Raw genomic sequence first — 20,016 nt, 5'->3', positions numbered from 1 at the left:
GGATCGGGCGGCTCGGGCCCGGAGGGCCAGATCCAGGTCCCGGCGGGCCGGGCGCGGTGTGGGGGAGCGGCGGGGCGACAGGTGGCGCACCGGGACTGGACGGGGTGGCGGCGCGGACATGTCCGGCGGCAGAGTGGACATGTCCGGCGCGCGGAGGAGGAAGATCTAGGGTTAGACTGCGATTTTGGGCGGGGGAGGCCTTTTATAGGTAGGAGGAGGTAGGAGTGTCCAAATGAGGTGTAGTTTTCGACCACGCGATTGTGATCCGACGACGGAGGACATGGGAGTGGTTTGGAAGGTTTATTGGGCCGTTTTGAAAGGGTGTTGGGCTGCAACACACACGAGGCCTTTGTGGTTCCCCGGTTAACCGTTGGAGTATCAAACGGACTCCAAATGGCACGAAACTTGGCAGGCGGTCTACCGGTGGTGTACCAAGGCCGCTTGACAAATATCGGTCCATTCCAAGAATGTTCAACACCCGCTCATGAAAAGAGACAAAAGAGGGCGCCGGAGGACGTAGGAGTGACGGATTGCAAAACGGACAACGGGGAAAATGCTCGTATGCATGAGACGAACACGTATGCAAATGTGATGCACATGATGACATGATATGAAATGCATGACATGGACAAAATGCAAAACGAAAACAAAACCCAACTACGAAAGAAATATCGTATCGCATCTCGGGAAAAGGCAAGAGTCGGAGTACCAATATGGAAAGTTGTATCTGGGGCGTTACAATCGCGCCCTTTAGGATCTCTCCCTCCAGCACGGGATCCTCCTACCTTTCTCATGCCCATACACCTCTCCACAAAACGGTAAAGTTGAACGCATCATTCTCACTATCAACGACGTAGTACGTACTTTGCTTTTTCAAGCGAGCATGCCTCCAAAATTTTGGTTTGAAGCCCTCCATACGTCCACCTATCTTCTCAATAGATTACCCACCAAAGCCCTTGCGACTTCCTGTCCTTTCTTCGCTCTTTTTAGCAAAACACCAGACTACACCCTTCTTCGTACTTTTGGTTGTTTATGCTACCCCAACATCGCGTCCACTATGTCTCACAAATTGTCGCACCGTTCAGTCGCATGTGTTTTTCTTGGCTATCCATCTAACCACCGTGGCTATCGTTGTAGGGAACTTGAAACTCATCGCATCATCATCTCTCGCCATGTGATTTTTGACGAAACTCGGTTCCCGTTGGGAACCTCTTTTTTCTGTCTCTAACATGCAGCAGCACGCCTCTACACCGCCCTCGGACGATGGTCCGATCGACATACTCGACTCGGTCGTCATGCCACCCATGCATGTTGGGTTGCATCCCTCCGCTGGACAGCGCCTCGCCTCCCCATCAACAACCTCTGAGACGGCCTCGTCACCCTCACGCACGACGGCCCACTCGGCACCGTCCATGCCGGTCCACTCGTTCGCGCGGACGTCGGTCTCGCGCACACCAGCTTTGCGCATGTCGGGTCATTCACCGGCCCATCCGGCTTCGCCTACGCCGGGCCATTCACCGGCCCATCCAGCCTCGCCTGTGCCTGCCTCGGTCTCGCTCGACTGTGGCCCATCTCCAGCGGCCTCTGCCGCCGACTCCAACACCGCGGCTTCTGGCCTCGCCTTCGACGCTGCCTCCACCACGCCCCGTTGGTCTCCGACAACGACACCGCAGTGTTCGCCGCCCCCGGCACCTGTGGTCGTCCCTCCTCCACCGGTAACGCGTCGACCAGCTATGGCTGCTCCTCACCACAAGGTGACCCGCCGCCAAGCCGGCAAGACCATCGGTCCGCATGAGCGTCTTAACCTCCATGTCGACACCGAAGCTGCTCTATCACCGGTTCCCAAGCTATTCGTGGTGCTCTAAAAGACCTGAACTAGCTCGCAGCGATGACTGACGAGTACGGTGCTCTCCTCTCTAATGACACATGGGAAATTGTCCTCCCGCCAGCCAACTGATACGTCTCCGTCGTATCTACTTTTACAAACACTTTTGCCCTTGTTTTGGACTCTAACTTGCATGATTTGAATGTAACTAACCCGGACTGACGCTGTTTTCAGTAGAATTACCATCGTGTTATTTATGTGTAGAAACAAAAGTTCTCGGAATGACCTAAAACTTCATGAAACATCTTTTTGGAAATAATAAAAAATCCTTGCAAAAGATGAAGACCAGGGGGGCTCACACCCTAGACACAAGGGTGGGGGCGCGCCCCCCTACCTCGTGGGTCCCCCTGGAGCTCCTCCGACCTCGACTCCAACTCTATATATTTGCTTTCAGGGAGAAAAAAATAAATAAGAAGGATTCATCATGTTTTACGATACGGGGCCACCGCCAAGCCCTAAAACCTCTCAGGAGGGCTGATCTGGAGTCCGTTCGGGGCTCCGGAGAGGGGAATCCATCACCATCGTCATCATCAACCTTCCTCCATCACCAATTTCATGATGTTCACCGCCGTGCGTGAGTAATTCCATCGTAGGCTTGCTGGACGGTAATGGGTTGGATGAGATTTATCATGTAATCGAGTTAGTTTTGTTAGGGTTTGATCCCTAGTATCCACTATGTTCTGAGATTGATGTTGCTATGACTTTGCTATGCTTAATGCTTGTCACTAGGGCCCGAGTGCCATGATTTTAGATCTGAACCTATTATGTTTTCATCAATATATGAGTGTTCCTTATCCTATCTTGCAAGTCTATAGTCACCTATTATGTGTTATGATCCGTTAACCCTGAAGTGACAATAATCAGGATACTTACCGGTGATGACCGCAGTTTGAGGAATTCATGTATTCACTATGTGTTAATGCTTTGGTCTGGTACTCTATCAAAAGGAGGCCTTAATATCCCTTAGTTTCTGCTAGGACCCCGCTGCCACGGGAGGGTAGGACAAAAGATGTCATGCAAGTTCTTTTCCATAAGCACGTATGACTATATTCGGAATACATGCCTGCATTACATTGACGAACTGGAGCTAGTTCTATGTCACCCTAGGTTATGACTGTTACATGATGAACCGCATCCGGCATAATTCTCCATCACCGATCCATTGCCTATGAGCTTTCAATATATTGTTCTTCGCTTATTTACTTTTTCGTTGCTATTGCTATCATCACTACAAAATACCAAAAACATTACTTTTGCTATCATTACCTTTTGCTACCGTTACCACTACTATCATATTACTTTGCTACTAAATACTTTGCTGTAGATATTAAGTTTCCAGGTGTGGTTGAATTGACAACTCAGCTGCTAATACTTGAGAATATTCTTTGGCTCCCCTTGTTTCGAATCAATAAATTTGGGTTGAATACTCTACCCTCGAAAACTATTGCGATCCCCTATACTTGTGGGTTATCAAGACTATTTTCTGGCGCCGTTGCCGGGGAGGGTAGGACAAAAGATGTCATGCAAGTTCTTTTCCATAAGCACGTATGACTATATTCGGAATACATGCCTACATTACATTGATGAATTGGAGCTAGTTCTGTGTCACCCTAGGTTATGATTGTTACATGATGAACCGCATCCGGCATAATTCTCTATCACCGATCCATTGCCTACGAGCTTTCCATATATTGTTCTTCGCTTGTTTACTTTTCCGTTGCTATTGCTATCATCACTACAAAATACCAAAAACATTACTTTTGCTATCATTACCTTTTGCTACCGTTACCACTACTATCATATTACTTTGCTACTAAATACTTTGCTGCAGATATTAAGTTTCCAGGTGTGGTTGAATTGACAACTCAACTGCTAATACTTGAGGATATTCTTTGGCTCCCCTTGTGTCGAATCGATAAATTTGGGTTGAATACTCTACCCTCGAAAACGGTTGCGATCCCCTATACTTGTGGGTTATCAAGACTATTTTCTGGCGCCATTACCGGGGAGCATAGCTCTATTCTTTGAGTCACTTGGGATTTATATCTGCTTATCATTATGAAGTACTTGAGAGATCCAAAAACCAAGATTTATCCCTCAACTACGAGGGGAGGTAAGGAACTGCCATCTAGCTCTGCAGTTGATTCACCTTCTGTTCTGAGTAAGCTTGTGCCACCTAAACCTGCTTCTGCTATTCGTTCTGATATGTCGCATGTTATTGATGATGCCACTTCTACTATGCATGATACTTATGATGAAACTACTTCTATGTTTGATACTACTGTGCCACTTAGTGAATTTCTTGATGAAAAACTTGCTAGGGTTAGAGAGAGTGAAAATATTGAATCTGATAATATTGATGAAAGTGATAATGAAGACTCTCCCTCTAATGAATATGAATCACCTGTTATTCCCGAGGGTTATGTTTTTGAAAAAGAAGTTGCTCTAGCTATTTTAGCTTGCAAAGATAGATATGAACTCAAGAGGTTATTAGCTAAATGGAAGCAGCAATCTCTTAATGCTAGAATGAAACCTGACCCTGCTTTTGCTACTTCACCTATCTGTGTTACCGATAAGGATTATGAATTCTCTGTTGATCCTGATATAATTACTTCGGTTGAATCTGATCCTTTTCATGACTTCAATGCTTATTTTGGTAGACAATTGAAATACAATTCAAATATGCTTGAATACTTGGGTGATTATATGGCTAATGTTAAAGGTGAACTTAAACTTATTAGTAAACATGCTTCTATGGTTACCACTCAAGTAGAACAAGTACTTAAAGCTCAAAATGATTTGCTCAATGAATTGAATAATAAGAATAATGATTATGCTGTTAGAGTGGCTACTAGAACTGGTAGAATGACTCAGGAACCTTTGTATCCTAAAGGCCATCCTAAGAGAATTGAGAAAGATTTTCAGAGAAATAATATAGATGCACCTAGTCCTTCTAAAAGGAAGAAAAAGAAAAATGGTAGGACTTTGCATGCTTCTAGTGAACCTATTGCTGAAACACCTGAGAATCCAAATGATATTTCTATTTCTAATGCTGAAACACAATCTGGTAATGAGCCTGAAACTAGTGATAATGTTAATGATAATGTTCATGATGATGCTCAACCTAGCAATGAAAATGATATAGAAATTGAACCTGCTGTTGATCTTGGTAACCCACAATCGAAGAATCAATGCTATGATAAGAAAGACTTTGTTGCTAGAAAACATGGTAAAGAAAGAGAACCATGGGTTCATAAACCCATGCCTTTTCCTCCCAAATCATCCAAGAAAAAGGATGATGAGGATTTTGAGCGCTTTGCTGAAATGATTAGACCTATCTTTTTGCGTATGTGATTAACTGATATGCTTAAAATGAACCTTATGCTAAGTATATGAAAGATATTATTACAAATAAAAGAAAGATATCGGAAGCTAAAATTTCCACCATGCTTGCTAATTATACTTTTAAGGGTGGAATACCAAAGAAACTTGGAGATTCAGGAGTACCCACTATACGATGCTCCATTAAAAGAAACTATGTTAAAACTGCTTTATGTGATCTCGGAGCCGGTGTTAGTGTTATGCCTCTCTCTTTATATCGTAGACTTGATTTGAATAAGTTGACACCTACTGAAATATCTTTGCAAATGGCTGATAAATAAACTGCTATACCTGTCGGTATTTGTGAGGATGTGCCTGTTGTAGTTGCAAACGTTACTATTTTAACGAACTTTGTTATTCTTGATATTCCCGAGGACGATAGTATGTCTATTATTCTTGGAAGACCCATTTTGAATACTGTAGGGGCTATTATTGATTGCACTAAAGGCAATGTCACTTTTCATGTTAATGGTAATGAGCATATGGTACACTTTCCGAGGAAACAACCTCAAATTCATAGTATCAACTCTATTGGAAAAATTCTATCGATTCTATTTGGAGGTTTTGAATTTCCTCTTCCTACTGTCAAGAAGAAATATGATATTCTTATTATTGGGGATGTGAATATCCACGTTGAGGTAACATAGTGTTATTCGAAATTTCTCCGGTTCCATGTTATTCGGAATGAGTTCGTTAACAAGACTTGATCAACCTTGTTAATGGATTCCTTTTGATGAGCATGAGATGGATGAAACTAGAAGGCACAACTCTCTGTACCCTCCTTTTGCTTCTTGTTATTTATATTAAATAAAATAAAAATAAGTATTTTCCGTCTGTTATCTGAATTATCCATGCAATATAAAAATACCCCAAAAATAAAAGTTCTCCAAATGCCCTGAAATTTAAATATGATTTTTTCTGGAATATTTGAGAATATTTGGTACTGAGAACACAGCAGGAGGGGCATCCACCTGGCCACGAGGGTGGAGGGCGCGCCCTACCCCCTGGGTGTGCCCCCCTACCTCGTGGGCCCACGGTGGCCCTCCTCCACTTATTCCTGCACCCACACACTTCTTCTTCCTCCCACAAACACGAATATCCAGCTCAAGCACGAGTTCTAGCTCATTTTGCTGCAATTTTTGATCTCCTTGCTCAAAGCACCTCTCACAAAACTACTTGGGGAGATTGTTCCTTGGTATGTGACTCCTCCATTGGTCCAATTAGTTTTTGTTCTAGTGCTTTATTCATTGCAAATTTGTGCTGCCTAGGTGACCTTGTTCTTGAGCATGCATGTCAAATTTATATGGTCAAAAGTAGTTCTAATGCATGATATAGGCTCTAGGCACTTGTAGGAGTTGTTGCTATCAATTTTGTTGAGTTTGGTTACTTTTATTTTGAAGTTACTAAAAATTTCAGAAATTTTTCAGAGGAAGAAATATGCTTAGGAAAATGTACCAAGGTGGTTCTTCAAGGAAGCAAGGACCCAGTCTTGCAATGTGTGATGCTGATGAAGAGCCACCAAGAGACGCTCCAGTGCGTCCTTGTGAATGGCCTTAGGAAAAGTTTATGGATCGAGCGGGAATTAAGGAAGAATTTAATGCATATTTGCGTAACGCTGATCTTGTGAGCTTCGAGGAAGAAAAGTGCCGCCATTATCACTATCTCACTAGTTCCTTTGTGAGGAGGTTTGAATTTTCATCTTCACGTAATTCTCCAATTGTTCTGTTTGATCTTTATGAAAATTCTTACACTATGGACTTAGAGGATTTTACCACTCCTTGCAAACTTCCACAATGGGGTAGTGTCAGGAACCTCGCAAATCTGAATTTAGAGATTTTCTTGCTAGTATAAATGTGGGGGAATCTAGAGATATAACACAAGCTACCATAGGGAGCATTCACTTTCCTGCTATACATTATTTTGCTCTCTTCATAGGTAGATGCATTAATGTTAAGGATGAGGCATGTCACATGTGTGTCCCTGACCTCAATATTCTTAGGAGTGCTGTGTTGGGAGATAAATCTTATAATTTGAGAGCCATTGTTGCACATAGGTTGCATCTTAGTAGATTTAATAAAGATTTCTTTGGTGGAATATATGCAACCCGCTTAGCTAATTTTCTTGGTATAGCCATACGTGAAGATGATATTGAGTTGCCTCCTGCTTATTTGGATTATGAGGCTATGGTTCACCACCAGTTTGTCGAGAGGAATGAATCACCTCTCTACTATCGCTTAATCTTTGACAGATGTTGTGTTGTCCGTATTACTCTCCCCGCTCCTGCCTTCTTTGATTATCGGGCAAAAGGAAGATATGTAATTACCAGAGAGGAGGCAGATGAGTACGAGAGGAGGGCGGAGGCCGCTCGTCGCCACGCTGCAGCTCAGGAGGCGATAGCCACTGCATCTCAGTACGACCCCAACTATTATTATGGATATCCGCCAGGCCAACCGTGGCCATAGACCAACTTAGGCCAAAAGCCTAAACTTGGGGGAGTACGTATTACCCACCGACATTACATTCATGTTCACACACTCATTGCTAGATGTAGGTGCTCATACTTTCTCATTGTATCATCCATGCTAGTTTATTTTCCTTTTTATGCTTTCTTCTTGTTTGTTTAATAAACCTTAAGAAAAACCAAAAAAATTAGTTATAGCTTTTAATTAGTTTACTTTCCATGCTTGTAGTAGTAATTAAAAAACCCAAAAAAAATCCTGTTCTTCTTTTGCTTGTTGGGAGCTTTCCCGTGTAAATAGTTTTATTTCTTTTCTTTTCTTGTCGATAGGAGAAGACCATAATTAAATTGTTGAAGTGGCTCTTATATGCATTATTGTTCATCTGACAAAAGAGCCCATATTGCCTTGTCTTCTCCTGTTTATTGAATGCTTGCAGATTCCAGCTTAGTCCAATGCACATGCACTCTTATTATTATTCACACTATTCGGTCGTGCAAGTGAAAGGCAATTATGTCGATATATGATGGACTGACTGAGATGAGAAAAGCTGGTATGACCGTAGTTTGAGGAGTTCATGTATTCACTATGTGTTAATGCTTTGTTCCGGTTCTCTACTAAACGAGGTCTTAATATCCCTTAGTTTCCGTAAGGACCCCGCTGCCACGGGAGGTTAGGACAAAAGATGTCATGCAAGTTCTTTTCCATAAGCACGTATGACTATATTCGGAATACATGCCTACATTACATTGACGAACTGGAGCTAGTTCTGTGTCACCCTAGGTTATGATTGTTACATGATGAACCGCATCCGGCATAATTCTCCATCACCGATCCATTGCCTACGAGCTTTCAATATATTGTTCTTCGCTTATTTACTTTTCCGTTGATATTGCTATCATCACTACAAAATACCAAAAACATTACTTTTGCTATCATTACCTTTTGCTACCGTTACCACTACTATCATATTACTTTGCTACTAAATACTTCACTGCAGATATTAAGTTTCCAGGTGTGGTTGAATTGACAACTCAGCTGCTAATACTTGAGAATATTCTTTGGCTCCCCTTGTGTCGAATCAATAAATTTGGGTTGAATACTCTACCCTCGAAAACTGTTGCGATCCCCTATACTTGTGGGTTATCACCAACGCCAACATCGTCTCCGGCAAATGGGTCTTTCGTCACAAGCTCAAGCCGGATGGCACCCTCGATCACTACAAAGCTCGATGGGTGTTGCACGGATTCTCTCAGGAACACGGCATCGACTTCGATGAGACCTTCAGCCCGGTGGTTAAACCGGCTACCATCCGGGTCATCCTCTCGGTCGCCCTCTCCTCCAACTGGAAGATTCGCCAACTCAACGTCAAGAACACCTTTATTCATGGGCGTTTTAACGAGGTGGTCTTTTGTCACCAACCAACCGGCTTTGTCGACTCCGCTCACCCTGACCATGTGTGCCGCCTCAACCGTGCACTCTATGGCCTGAAGTAAGCCCCTCGTGCGTGGTATCACCGCTTTGCGAGCTTCATCACCTCCTTCGGCTTCACCTACTCCAAGTCGGATACATCACTATTCACTCTCCACGGTTCCATGGGGACTGCTTATCTTTTCTACGTCGACGACATCATCCTCACAGCTTCTACATCGACCCTGCTTGAGCGCGTCATTACCGCTCTCAGCGCTGAGTTTGCCATGACCGATTCGGGCGAGCTACACCACTTCCTCGGCCTTGCTGTTTGTTGTGACTCCAGTAGGATGTTCCTCTCGCAGACACAGTATTCTCTCGAGATTCTCGAGTGTGCTGGCATGAGCTCCTGCCACCCTGCCTCAACACCCATGGACACATCACCTAAGATGGCCGCTACCGCCGGCTCACCTGTTGCTTATCCTTCGGAGTATCGGAGTCTAGCTGGTGCTCTTCAGTACCTGACGTTCACACGTCCTGACATCGCCTACGCCGTCCAGCAGATTTGTCTTCACATGCATGATCCCCGTGACCAGCACTTGACCTTGGTCAAGCGTGTTCTCCGCTACGTCAAGGCTACCCTGCACCACGGCCTTCAGCTCACACCCTCATCCACGGATCACCTTGTTGCTTACACTGATGCAGACTGGGCTGGTTGTCCTGACACTCGCCGATCGACCTCTGGCTACTGTGTGTTCCTTGGTGACAACCTGGTCTCATGGTCCTCCAAGCTCCAGCACACCGTCTCCCGCTCTAGCGTTGAGGCAGAGTATCGAGCTGTCGCTAATGCCGTCGCTAAAGCAAGTTGGCTTCGCCAACTCCTCCAGGAGCTTCACCGACCTCTCCCTGCCGCCACAATCGTTTTTTGCGACAATGTCAGTGCCGTCTACATGTTCATGAACCCGGTTCAGCATCAGCGTACCAAGCACATAGAGATCGATTTTCACTTCGTTCAAGATCGTGTTGCGCTTGGGCACATTGGAGTTCTTCATGTGCCTTCTTCCCGACAGTTCGCGGACATCTTCACCAAAGGCTTGCCATCGCCATTGTTCTTGGATTTTCGGTCCAGTCTCAGCGTCCGAGAATCTCCCGTTGTGACTGCGGGGGGCTGTTAGGCAATCCGATCTGGTCATAGCCTGCCATATTTAGTGCTCCTACATTTGCATATAAATCGGGCCATTATGGTTAGGATTGTATTGATTTGTTTCCATGATTATCTTGTAACCTGTCTATATATATGAGGTAACACGGAAACCACATTTGTGTGGTCAATTACTCTTGCCTTCTGTTTCCATCACTCCACATAGGCCTCATTTTGGATGGACTCTTGGATGGCCCGCTGCTCCACCATCTCGTCCACTTGGGCGATAGTGAACTCTGCCTCCGCCTGCTTTATGTTGAAGCCCGGAGTCAGCGCCAGCTTCGCTCCGGCTGCTCCGCCTCCTTGTCGTCCTTCGGATCCACCACCTCCATCGAAGCCAGCTGGTGCTCCTCTCCTTCCTCCTCCGTCTGCTCCTCCTCCTCCGGCTCCGGTGATTCAGGAGGCAGCCCGACAATGATGCGGGCAGCGCGCGCGGGGTGCCTCGCCCGGATCTCCTGCTCGATATCGTACCAGCGCTCCGGTGTGAGCATAGCGTAGGTTGTTATCTTCTTACAGACCATGGAGAGGCCGGAGTGTGTGGGAAGAGCGCCGGAGCGGAGAGAGGAGGTGGATGGGCTTGGGCTGGCGGCACGGAGAGGGAGGCGAGCCAGACAGGCGCTGCCCCCCCCCCCCCCACACACACACACACACCGGAGGAGACGTCCGTTGGACCGCCGTGTTTCCAGGCGATTCCGTGTGGGACTCCAACGTGGCGGCCGCGTCCGGGTGTCCCCATATTCGCCCCATATTTGGGCTGGATATGAAAGGTGCCGGTCAGACCAGGCATTTGAGTTTCGTTTGAGGCGTCTGTCTAGATTAAAATTTTGTGACTGAGCCGTCCACCCAAACATTTGAGGCGAGTTTGAGGTGCCAAGTTGTAAATGCTTTAATGGATTTATGTTTGTCAAGCAGGGAAGTGCAATGGCGAAAGAAAGATCCGCCCGAAGATCCTCTTTTGGCGGGATGGTGGATGCGCTTGGCTTGCCGCAGCCCGCGTACCGCCAAAGGTGCAACTACCGTGCCTCTATGTGGTTCTTCACTTCGCCGGCTAACCCACACGACGTCCGCGCAGGTTGCACTGGACGGCGAGCCGCGCTCAAATCCAAAAGATGTTGAAGACACGGCGGCGACCAGAGAAGGAAGCACATGGAAAGATACGGCATGGTCGAGATCGAAGACTACAGCCACACAGGCAAAAAATCCATGCAGGAGAATGCACGCCTCAAAGCAGAGCTCAGCTGCCAGAAAGAGAAAGGTAAGAAGCGGAAAGCAGCTATGAAAGACCTAAGCAGAGGGTACGCATCTACGTACCATCGGCGGCATAGAGGATGCATGCCTCGAAAACCTGACCGTAGCCAAGGAGAATTTCATGGTCTATCCAGAGCCCGACGCTCACAACATGCTCGATTGAGCCCTACTCCAAGTCGGAGTACATAGGTGAAAAGTTGGACCACGCTACTGAGCATCTACACACGGTGGGCATCTACCCGTGCAATGACTCTGACGACGATCCCAACGTACGGCGATGGCATTGATCCATCGACCCGTCTGATCTCGGGAGGAGCTGCTTTACGGTGAGCCACACCCAGCTATGTCCAGCATTGGGGGCACTCCGACGACTATGGCCGGAACGAAGGCACCGCCGACCACGATGGATACAGCTTCCACGGCGGCCTCTACAACGCCAACTAGCAGGCCACTCTCCCTCCGTTCAAGCGCCTGCCGCTGCACGTCTTGGCCTACTCCTCTTTATGTTCATTCTTTTTAAAAGGGAAGGATTGCCCTTGGTTTCTGCATCACAACGATGGATGCAGCTATTTTATTAATCAAAGTATATATATCTAGTAAATATGCAGTTTCAAATTAAACCCATTGAGTCAAAATCATCAGGCAAGACTACCCCCCCCCCCCCCCCCCCCGCCGCCGCCCGCGCCGTCGGGCACTCCGGCCGCGGCGGCCACCTACCCTGTCGCTGGCCGCTCGGCCACCGGCGCCACCCTCCCGAATCCATGGGGCGCGGACGCTCGGCGCACTCACGCGGCTCTGCACGCTCCAGCTCACGCGGCAGCGAGGGATGGGGCCAACCCGCCTCCGTCCCAGATCTGCGCCCGTCCGGCGGTCCGTCCGCGGATCCGGTCCCTCCGCCGCCCCCAGCCCTCCTACTGTCAACCCTGGTTCTCCGCCGCGCCTTATGCTCCGGGGGGAGTGCTCTGGGGCCGCTGCCGCACTATCCATGCCGGATATTAGCAGGGATCGCCCAATGGAGCCGCTCCGCCTAAAATCCATCATGGTCTGTCCCTTCCCTCGCACCGACCATTCCTCCCCCGGCCAAGCTGATGGATGGATGCCGGTCCTGTCCCGCAACGCGCGCCGCGCCGCCGCGCGCGCCCATGCCTCCCCCGCGTGCTCGCGGCGTCCCCGAGGCCAGCGCCTCTCCTTCAATGCGGACGCTGCCCGCGCGGCCTTCTTAAGGTGTTTCAGGGGGCTCTGCTTCCGGTGCCTCAGCTCCAAGCACCGTCGCGTCGACTGTAGAGACCCCATACACTGCATCGAGTGCAAGTTGCCGGGCCACATCGCCAAGGACTGCCCGCAAATCCGGCGTGGCCGTGGTGGTGGCCTGGCGCCCGCTGCTAGCCGTGCTCCGGTCCGTGAGAGGCTCTGCTTCCCCTCGCCTCCTCCGCCCGCGTCGGCCATGGACCGTTGCCACCACACCGACCCCGCGCGCCGGCCAAGGGACGGCCACAAGGTGGTGATCGAGTCGCCGGAGATGGAGCATCAGATGTTCCTCCTCCGCCGCCATGCCGTCCTCCTCATCTCCACGGCCGAGCGGCACGCGGCGAGCCCCATGTCCGTCGGCCGCGCCTTCGACGCCGTTCTCCGCACCCCGGCGCACCTGCTGCGAGTGACCAGCCACGACCCGGAGGACTTCCTCGTCCACTTCGAGCTGTCGGCGCACCGGGACAACGCTGTCTGCCTGGGCTCCATCAACGTCGATGGCGTCGCCTTCACCATCAAGCCGTGGCACGAGGACGTCCACGCCGACCATGAAGACTTCCTCCTCCATGTCCGCGTCGTCATCGAGAAGATGCCCATGCACCTGTGGTCCGTTGACGGTGCGGCGGAGGTGCTCGGCGACAAATGCATCATCGACCAGCTCGACAGCCGCACGCATGAGCGCGGCCACACGCGGACCTTCGCGTGCTGGGTGTGGGTGTACGACGTCGCCTTCATCCCCACCAAGCACACCATCTGGCGCGCAACGCGTGGTGCCGGCCGCGTCGAGGCCATGCTGGGCTTCTCGCCGCCCAGCCGTGAGGTCCCCCCATCCACCATGTGTCCGGCGCAACGTTATGCTCATCCACGTCGACCGCGTTGAAGACTGGACGCCCCTGTCGCCTCGCTCCTCGCACTTGGGCCAGAGCAGTATCCCGTCCTCCGGGTCCGACGATGATCGCCCGTTCCCGCGCGTCTACCCGGGGACGTGGTCGATGCACATTGAGGATGGCCAGGGACAGGGCAGGCGCCAGCCCCCGGTGGTCGGCCCCTCTGGCTGTGGCGGGCTCCAGCTCAGGCCTCGCCGAGACCATGACGACAACAACGGGCCACAGGGTGACTGGCGTTCCTGGAAGGACACGCTCCTGGGTCGCGGCCACGGCGGGCGCGAGCAGCCGCCCCGGAGAGCAACGGTGGCGCCACACGCCAGCGAAGCAGGACTCCAATCAGCAGGCGTCACGGCAAGGGCACCCGCCACGATGCCAGCAGCCTCAGGGCCACCCTACCTCTGCCGCTGCTGTCGGACCAAGCCGAGCGCACGGCCAAGGGGCCGGCAGCGGCCTCGGACCCTGTCGCTGACCTCTTCGACTCGGCAGACCGCGCGCCTCTCCAGCCCGTCCGCGTAGACTCCAGCCTTCTGGAGATCGACCAGGCGATCGCTTCAACGCTTGCTGCCCCACTCGAGTTCGCCCCAGGGCCCTCGACCGTGGCCTGCCGCACCACGCCCACGACGGTCTCCACTGAAGTTCAGCTCGACGCAGTGACACAGCAGGTTCAGCAGCTGCAGCCCCCCAGCAACGTCGACAACGCCGAGCAGCCTGGCCTCTTCACCAACACCCCGACTCCCCTCGTGCGTCAACCCCCTGCTGGACGCACCTCGGCACCACCCAGGGCCCGTGCAGGGCCGACCAGGCAGAGTGCGCGGTAGGCAGGCAACACCTCAAGGGTGCCTGTTGCGCAGCGTGCCTCTCTCCTGCTGGTCAAGAAGCTCGGCCTGCTGGGGCCGAAGGAGGCCATGACGGCCAAGGCGGCCGAAGCCCTCATCAAATGTTTCGACGAGCCGCTGACTGACGAGGACATCTCCATCATCGCCAAACTCACCCGTCTCGACCCGGAGGCGCTGCGCATCGCCGGGGGCATGGCTGGCCCGGATGCCGCTACTGAAGCTATAGTTTAGTTATGTTAGTCATCCATAGTATCTTATGCTCTGTTAGTGTTAGTATTAGTCTCCAGCAGCGCTTGGCCTTAAGCCGAGTAGAGTTAGGACTCATGTTAGTTCTCCGTTATGTTAGAATTAGGCGTCGAGGGTTGCTATTGTGCCAGAGGATCTTGGGGCCTATTGGTGGCCTCTGGCACGCCCCTGTTAAGCTGGCTGTGTATCCGCATCGTTTGACCATCAATAGATTTGTGATGCTGTTGGAGAATTTGCCCGTGCCCAATGGATAACAACCAATTTTCCCTCATGTCCTGGAATGTCAGAGGGCTGAACTCTCCAGCGAGGAGAGTTGTTGTGTGTGAAGTTGCCGCTGCTCACAAAACCCCAATTCTTTGCATACAGGAGACAAAACTGGAGCTGTGGTCGCCTAGCATCGTGCGTGAACTGGGAGGCAGCCGCTTGGAAGGTTGCGCGGTCCTGCCGGCAGTTGGAACAAGAGGAGGTGCGGCGATCCTCTGGGACAAGAGCGCCGTGCAGCTCGACACTCAGGCTATGGGCGTCTTCTCGATCACAGCCAAGGTCACCCTACTGCAGTGTTCATCTTCATTCTGGCTAACAACTGTGTATGTTCCGGTCGATGATGGGCTCAAGGAATCCTTCCTGGCTGAGCTGATCCATTTTGCACCTCCACTTGGTGAGCCATGGATGATTGCAGGCGACTTCAACATCATATATGAAGCAAGGGACAAAAGCAATCTCAACCTCAACCGGCGCATCAGGGCATGTTCAGAAGGGCGATTGACACGGCCAGCCTGAAGGAGATCAAGTGCAAAAACAGGCGCTTCACATGGTCAAATGAGCGACAGGATCCGACCCTGGTGAGCATTGACAAGATTTTCTGCAACGTCGAATGGGAGAGCCTTTTCCCCTCCCTTATGCTCATGGCTGCTTCGACTGCTTGCTCGGATCACTGCCCGTTATTGCTAGCTGACACCACTGCTCCCCTGAGGAGGGCCACCTTCAAATTTGAGGCATTTTGGCCGCGTTTCCCACGCTTCAGAGAGACAGTGGAACGGGCCTGGCAGCGGCCTGTTGCAGCAAGGTGCCCTATCGCAAGATTAAACACCAAACTAAAGCGGGCAGCTTTTGATCTCAAGATTTGGGCTCGTTCCCTGTTCAGCGATGCCAGAGTGCAGCTCCACCTTGCTGTTGAAGTTGTGCTCTGCCTGGATATTGCCCAGGAGGCGCGTTGTCTGTCCCCCGCTGAATTTTGCCTCTGCAAGCAACTCAAGCACAGGATCGTCGGCCTGGCGGCGATCGAGCGTGCACGCAAGCGTCAGGCATCCAGGGTTTCCTGGCTCCGCGCAGGTGACGCCAAGACCGCCTTCTTCCAAGCGAAGATCAACTCCCGGAGGCGCAAAAACCACATCCACTCGCTGCAAACTGAATCCGGTGTGGCCACCGCGCATGGAGACAAGGCCACCATTTCTCACACCCATTTCCTTCAGCTGCTCGGCACAAGGCGGCCACGCTCCTGCTCGATCAACTGGGACTCCATTGTGCTACCATCAGTTGAGAATGCTCGGCTAGACAACCCGTTCACGGAAACTAAAGTTTGGGAGGCGATCAAAGCATCCCCCTCTGAGAAGGCACCTGGACCTGACGGATTCTCGGGCGCCTTCTACAGATCATGTTGGAGCCTCATTAAGCACGACATCATGGTTGTTTTCCATCATTTCTACAACTTAGTTGGGGGTGATTTTGCGGCCCTAAACTCTGCCATGATTGTGCTGCTGCCGAACAAGGACGGGGCAACTAGTATGGCTGACTACAGGCCCATCAGTCTTATTCACTCCATCGCCAAACTAATCGCCAAGGTTTTATCCATGAGGCTGGCCCCAATCATCAGCACACTGATTTTGCCTGCCCAAACTGCCTTCCAGCGTTCTAAGTGCATACATGACAGTTTCCTATATGTTCAAAACGCCATCAGAGCTCTTCATCGCCGCAAGACACCTGCCCTGCTTCTGAAATTAGATATAGCCAAGGCATTTGACAAACTTCTTGGGAATACATCTTTGAACTCCTTCAGAAAATGGGCTTCCCTACTAGATGGCGAGACTGGATCACGCTTCTGCTCTCTACATCCTCGTCGTCTTGCCTACTGAATGGGTCTCCGGGCGCCTCCATCATGCATCGTCGTGGGCTGCGGCAGGGGGATCCGCTCTCGCCGCTGCTCTTCATTCTCTGCATCGACCCCCTGCACCGTCTACTAGAGGCGGCAACCTTGGCGGGCCAGCTATCTCCTCTGCCTAGTACGGTCGTGCGTATGCGTACAAGCCTGTATGCCGACGACGCCATGATCTTCATCAACCCCACAAGGACGGAGGTAGATACTCTGCTCAGCATCCTGCATCTTTTCGGCAAGGCCACGGGCCTGCACGTCAACTTGGCCAAATCCTCGGCAGTGCCAATTAGCTGCAGCGCCCTCGACCTTGGTTCCATCTTGCAAAACTTTGGCGGCATCATGGCGTCACTACCAATCACGTACCTGGGCCTCCCAAACACTACCAGTAGGATTCGTCTAGTCCACCTGCAGTTCATCCTAGATAGGATTCGTGCGCGCCTCGCTGGTTGGAAAGGCAGACTAATGCATATCGCCGGCCGTAGGGTGCTTGTCCGCTGTGTCCTCTCCGCCATGCCAACGTTCGCCCTCACGGTACTGGGAGCGCCAAAGAAGTTTTTCAAGGAGGTAGATAAAGCCAGATGACGTTTTCTCTGGGCACAAGATGAAGAAGTAACCGGAGGAAAGTGTAAGGTAGCATGGAGCGCGGTCACCACGCCAGAATCCCACGGGGGCCTCGGCATACATGACTTGGACAAATTCGCGCACGCCCTCCGTCTGCGCTGGCTCTGGCTCTCCTGGACCCATCCAGAGCGGCCATGGGTCGGCACGGGCACGCCATGCAACCTGCCGGACCAGGCTCTCTTCGCTGCCAACACGGTGGTCACCATCGGGGGCGGCAGGACGACGTCCTTCTGGTCAAGCCCATGGCTTGACGGCAGGCCACTCCGGCTGGACTACCCCACCCTCTTCGCCCGCTCCATCCGCAAGAACAGGTCCGTCCGGGACGCGTTGCTCGACGGGCGATGGATCCTTGATCTCCGCCACGGGGAAACCAGTAGCATTGCACCCTCTGTACTCCAGCTAGCAAGGGCGATTCGGAGAGCGGGCAACATCATAAACGACGACCTCAACGACACAATCTGCTGGACTGCTACCACCTCCGGGAGCTACTCCGCTCGCTCCGCCTACGCGGCTCAGTTCCAGGCGCCAATGGCACCCTTCCCCTCCAAAAACGTCTGGCGTATCTGGGCACCTGGGAAGCTCAAGATGTTCCTGTGGATGCTCCACCTCGACAAGCTATGGTGCAACAATCGCCTGCAGCGGCGTGGCTGGGAGAACAGTTACTTCTGCCAACTCTGTCTGCGAAGTTTGGAGTCCTCCGCCCACCTTTTCTGGGAATGCCCGATTGCTATCCAGGCCTGGACAACGGCGGTGTCATGGCGGGGCTGTCACTCCCTGGCACAAGATACCTGGAGCTCCGGAACGACGACGACGGAAAGAGTGAGACTGATCACGGACGCGGCAAGCCCAGCAGACAGGAAGGGCACCAGATCAATTCTTGCGCTCATTGTCTGGCACATATGGCTTGAGCGTAATGCATGCACCTTCCGCGGCAAGATGCCGTTCTCTAGCACCATTATCGAAGCGTGCCGTCGCGACATGGAGCAATGGAGGATCGCCGGAGCAGCCTGCATAGAGCACCCCTTCGGGGATGTGCCGTGAGAGATATCCCGATACTATCAGTGCCAGCATAGCTGCTGGGCTGGCCACTTGTACCTTTTCTTTTTCACCCCATCAATCACTTGATCAAGCTTGTTTCCCGCCTTCTCTCTGCTAATGAAATCAATGCCAGCCAGTGCTAGATCTTTCAAAAAAAATTAAACCCATTAAGAGGTGTTAGAATGGTAGCCAACCAGCTACGCCATGTGACGCATGCTGGTTGTTTACGGTGAGAAAGTGTTTGTAGAGTTTTTTAAATGGTAAGGAGACTTTCGAGAAAAGTTTTTCTAAGCTTTTTCTTTATCCTTTTAAGATGGTTGTGATGTTCACGTGATGCGAAAATATTTTTTAAACTTTTTAACATGATGATGAGGTGCGCATATCTTCCTCTTAAGTGGCCCACGATGATGGGCCCCAGCCACTAGTAAGAACTCAAAGTGAGATGAAAAAGAAAACAAGGCCACAACTGGCAAAAATAGGACTCCACAGCTATCTCATTGTTGAACCGTCATCTAAACCGGTTGTAGCCATATGTCATTGACTTTCTCACGGCTGAGTAACGACCACGTGATCCTGCCAGTTGCTCAGATGACTTGCAAAAAGTTGGTGATGTTTTGTATGTTAAAAATTAGATCATTCTGATAGTTCCATATGACCCAAAGTAATATACACACTTCAACTCGAATATGCGCCGCTAATTTAGGCTCTATCCTGTTTAACAAATTCCCAAATAAAATGATTATGATATTAGGAGGACTGACACTAAAGGTCACATGCACTGTGCGGCACAATGACTTGGCTAGTGGGCATTCGAGAAACAGATGTTGGATTGATTCATCCTGATCACAAAAGCAACACTGTTTACTACACTCCCAACTACGCTTTGCCAAGTTATCTTTAGTCAAATCACTTTCTTGTGAAAAAATCACATGAAAACTTTCATCTTTAAAGATACCTTAATTTCCAAATGTGAAGCGACTTTGGGATTGAACCAGAGTTTATCAAATCTATATTCATATACTTTACTGAGAAAACCCCGAGATCGCAAGTCTCCATTGTAGTGTACACTACTAGGGAAATGCTTATAGGAGGACATCAGTAGTAGCGCTGAAAAATAACACGCACTGCTGCTAATTAGCAGTAGCGCTGGTCTCGGGCATCGCTACAAGTAATGCTTTAGCAATAGCACTGCAAATGAAAAAAGCGCTACTGATCAGTGAGGCCCAACGAGCCCACCGACGCTAAATGTAATAGCAACACGGCCCAAAATAAAGTGCTACTGCTAAGATTTTCGCAGTAGCGCTTGGTTTGACAACATCGCTACTGCTAATGGGCCCCACTTAGTAGTAGCGGTGCTCCTGAAAAGCGCTACTACTATATATGCACCATAGCAGTAGCGCTGTCTAG

At 50.5% G+C, this 20,016-nt stretch overlaps 1 protein-coding gene and 1 pseudogene across 1 annotated transcript; both read left to right on the top strand.

Moving 5' to 3' along the window:
• Positions 1–12,407: 12,407 nt before the first annotated feature.
• LOC147984518 (uncharacterized) lies at positions 12,408–13,648 on the top strand (annotated as a pseudogene).
• A 35-nt stretch (positions 13,649–13,683) lies between these two features.
• LOC147984517 (uncharacterized) lies at positions 13,684–18,612 on the top strand. Its single transcript, XM_087541136.1, has 7 exons — positions 13,684–13,942; positions 14,002–14,456; positions 14,568–14,777; positions 15,165–15,542; positions 15,629–16,810; positions 16,855–17,481; positions 17,575–18,612. Exons 1-7 carry the CDS (start codon positions 13,684–13,686, stop codon positions 18,610–18,612), a joined length of 4,149 nt encoding a protein of 1,382 aa, XP_087397262.1.
• The last annotated feature ends 1,404 nt before the right edge of the window (positions 18,613–20,016 follow it).

This window comes from Triticum urartu, chromosome 2A, assembly GCF_056163025.1.
Source record: "Triticum urartu cultivar PI428250 chromosome 2A, HENAU_Tu73, whole genome shotgun sequence".
Classification (NCBI taxonomy): domain Eukaryota; kingdom Viridiplantae; phylum Streptophyta; class Magnoliopsida; order Poales; family Poaceae; genus Triticum; species Triticum urartu.
The sequence above is the reverse complement of the archived record's forward strand: the minus strand, read 5'-3'. Positions and strand labels throughout refer to the sequence as shown.

Bases quoted from the DNA above. Each gene is read 5' to 3' on its own strand.
- LOC147984517 (XM_087541136.1), top strand. From the start codon at position 13,684: ATGCTCATCCACGTCGACCGCGTTGAAGACTGGACGCCCCTGTCGCCT. The intron at 15,543-15,628 runs GCATGTTCAGAA...AATGAGCGACAG, and splicing joins ACCTCAACCGGCGCATCAGG to GATCCGACCCTGGTGAGCAT. The intron at 16,811-16,854 runs GCATTTGACAAA...GAACTCCTTCAG, and splicing joins TGAAATTAGATATAGCCAAG to AAAATGGGCTTCCCTACTAG.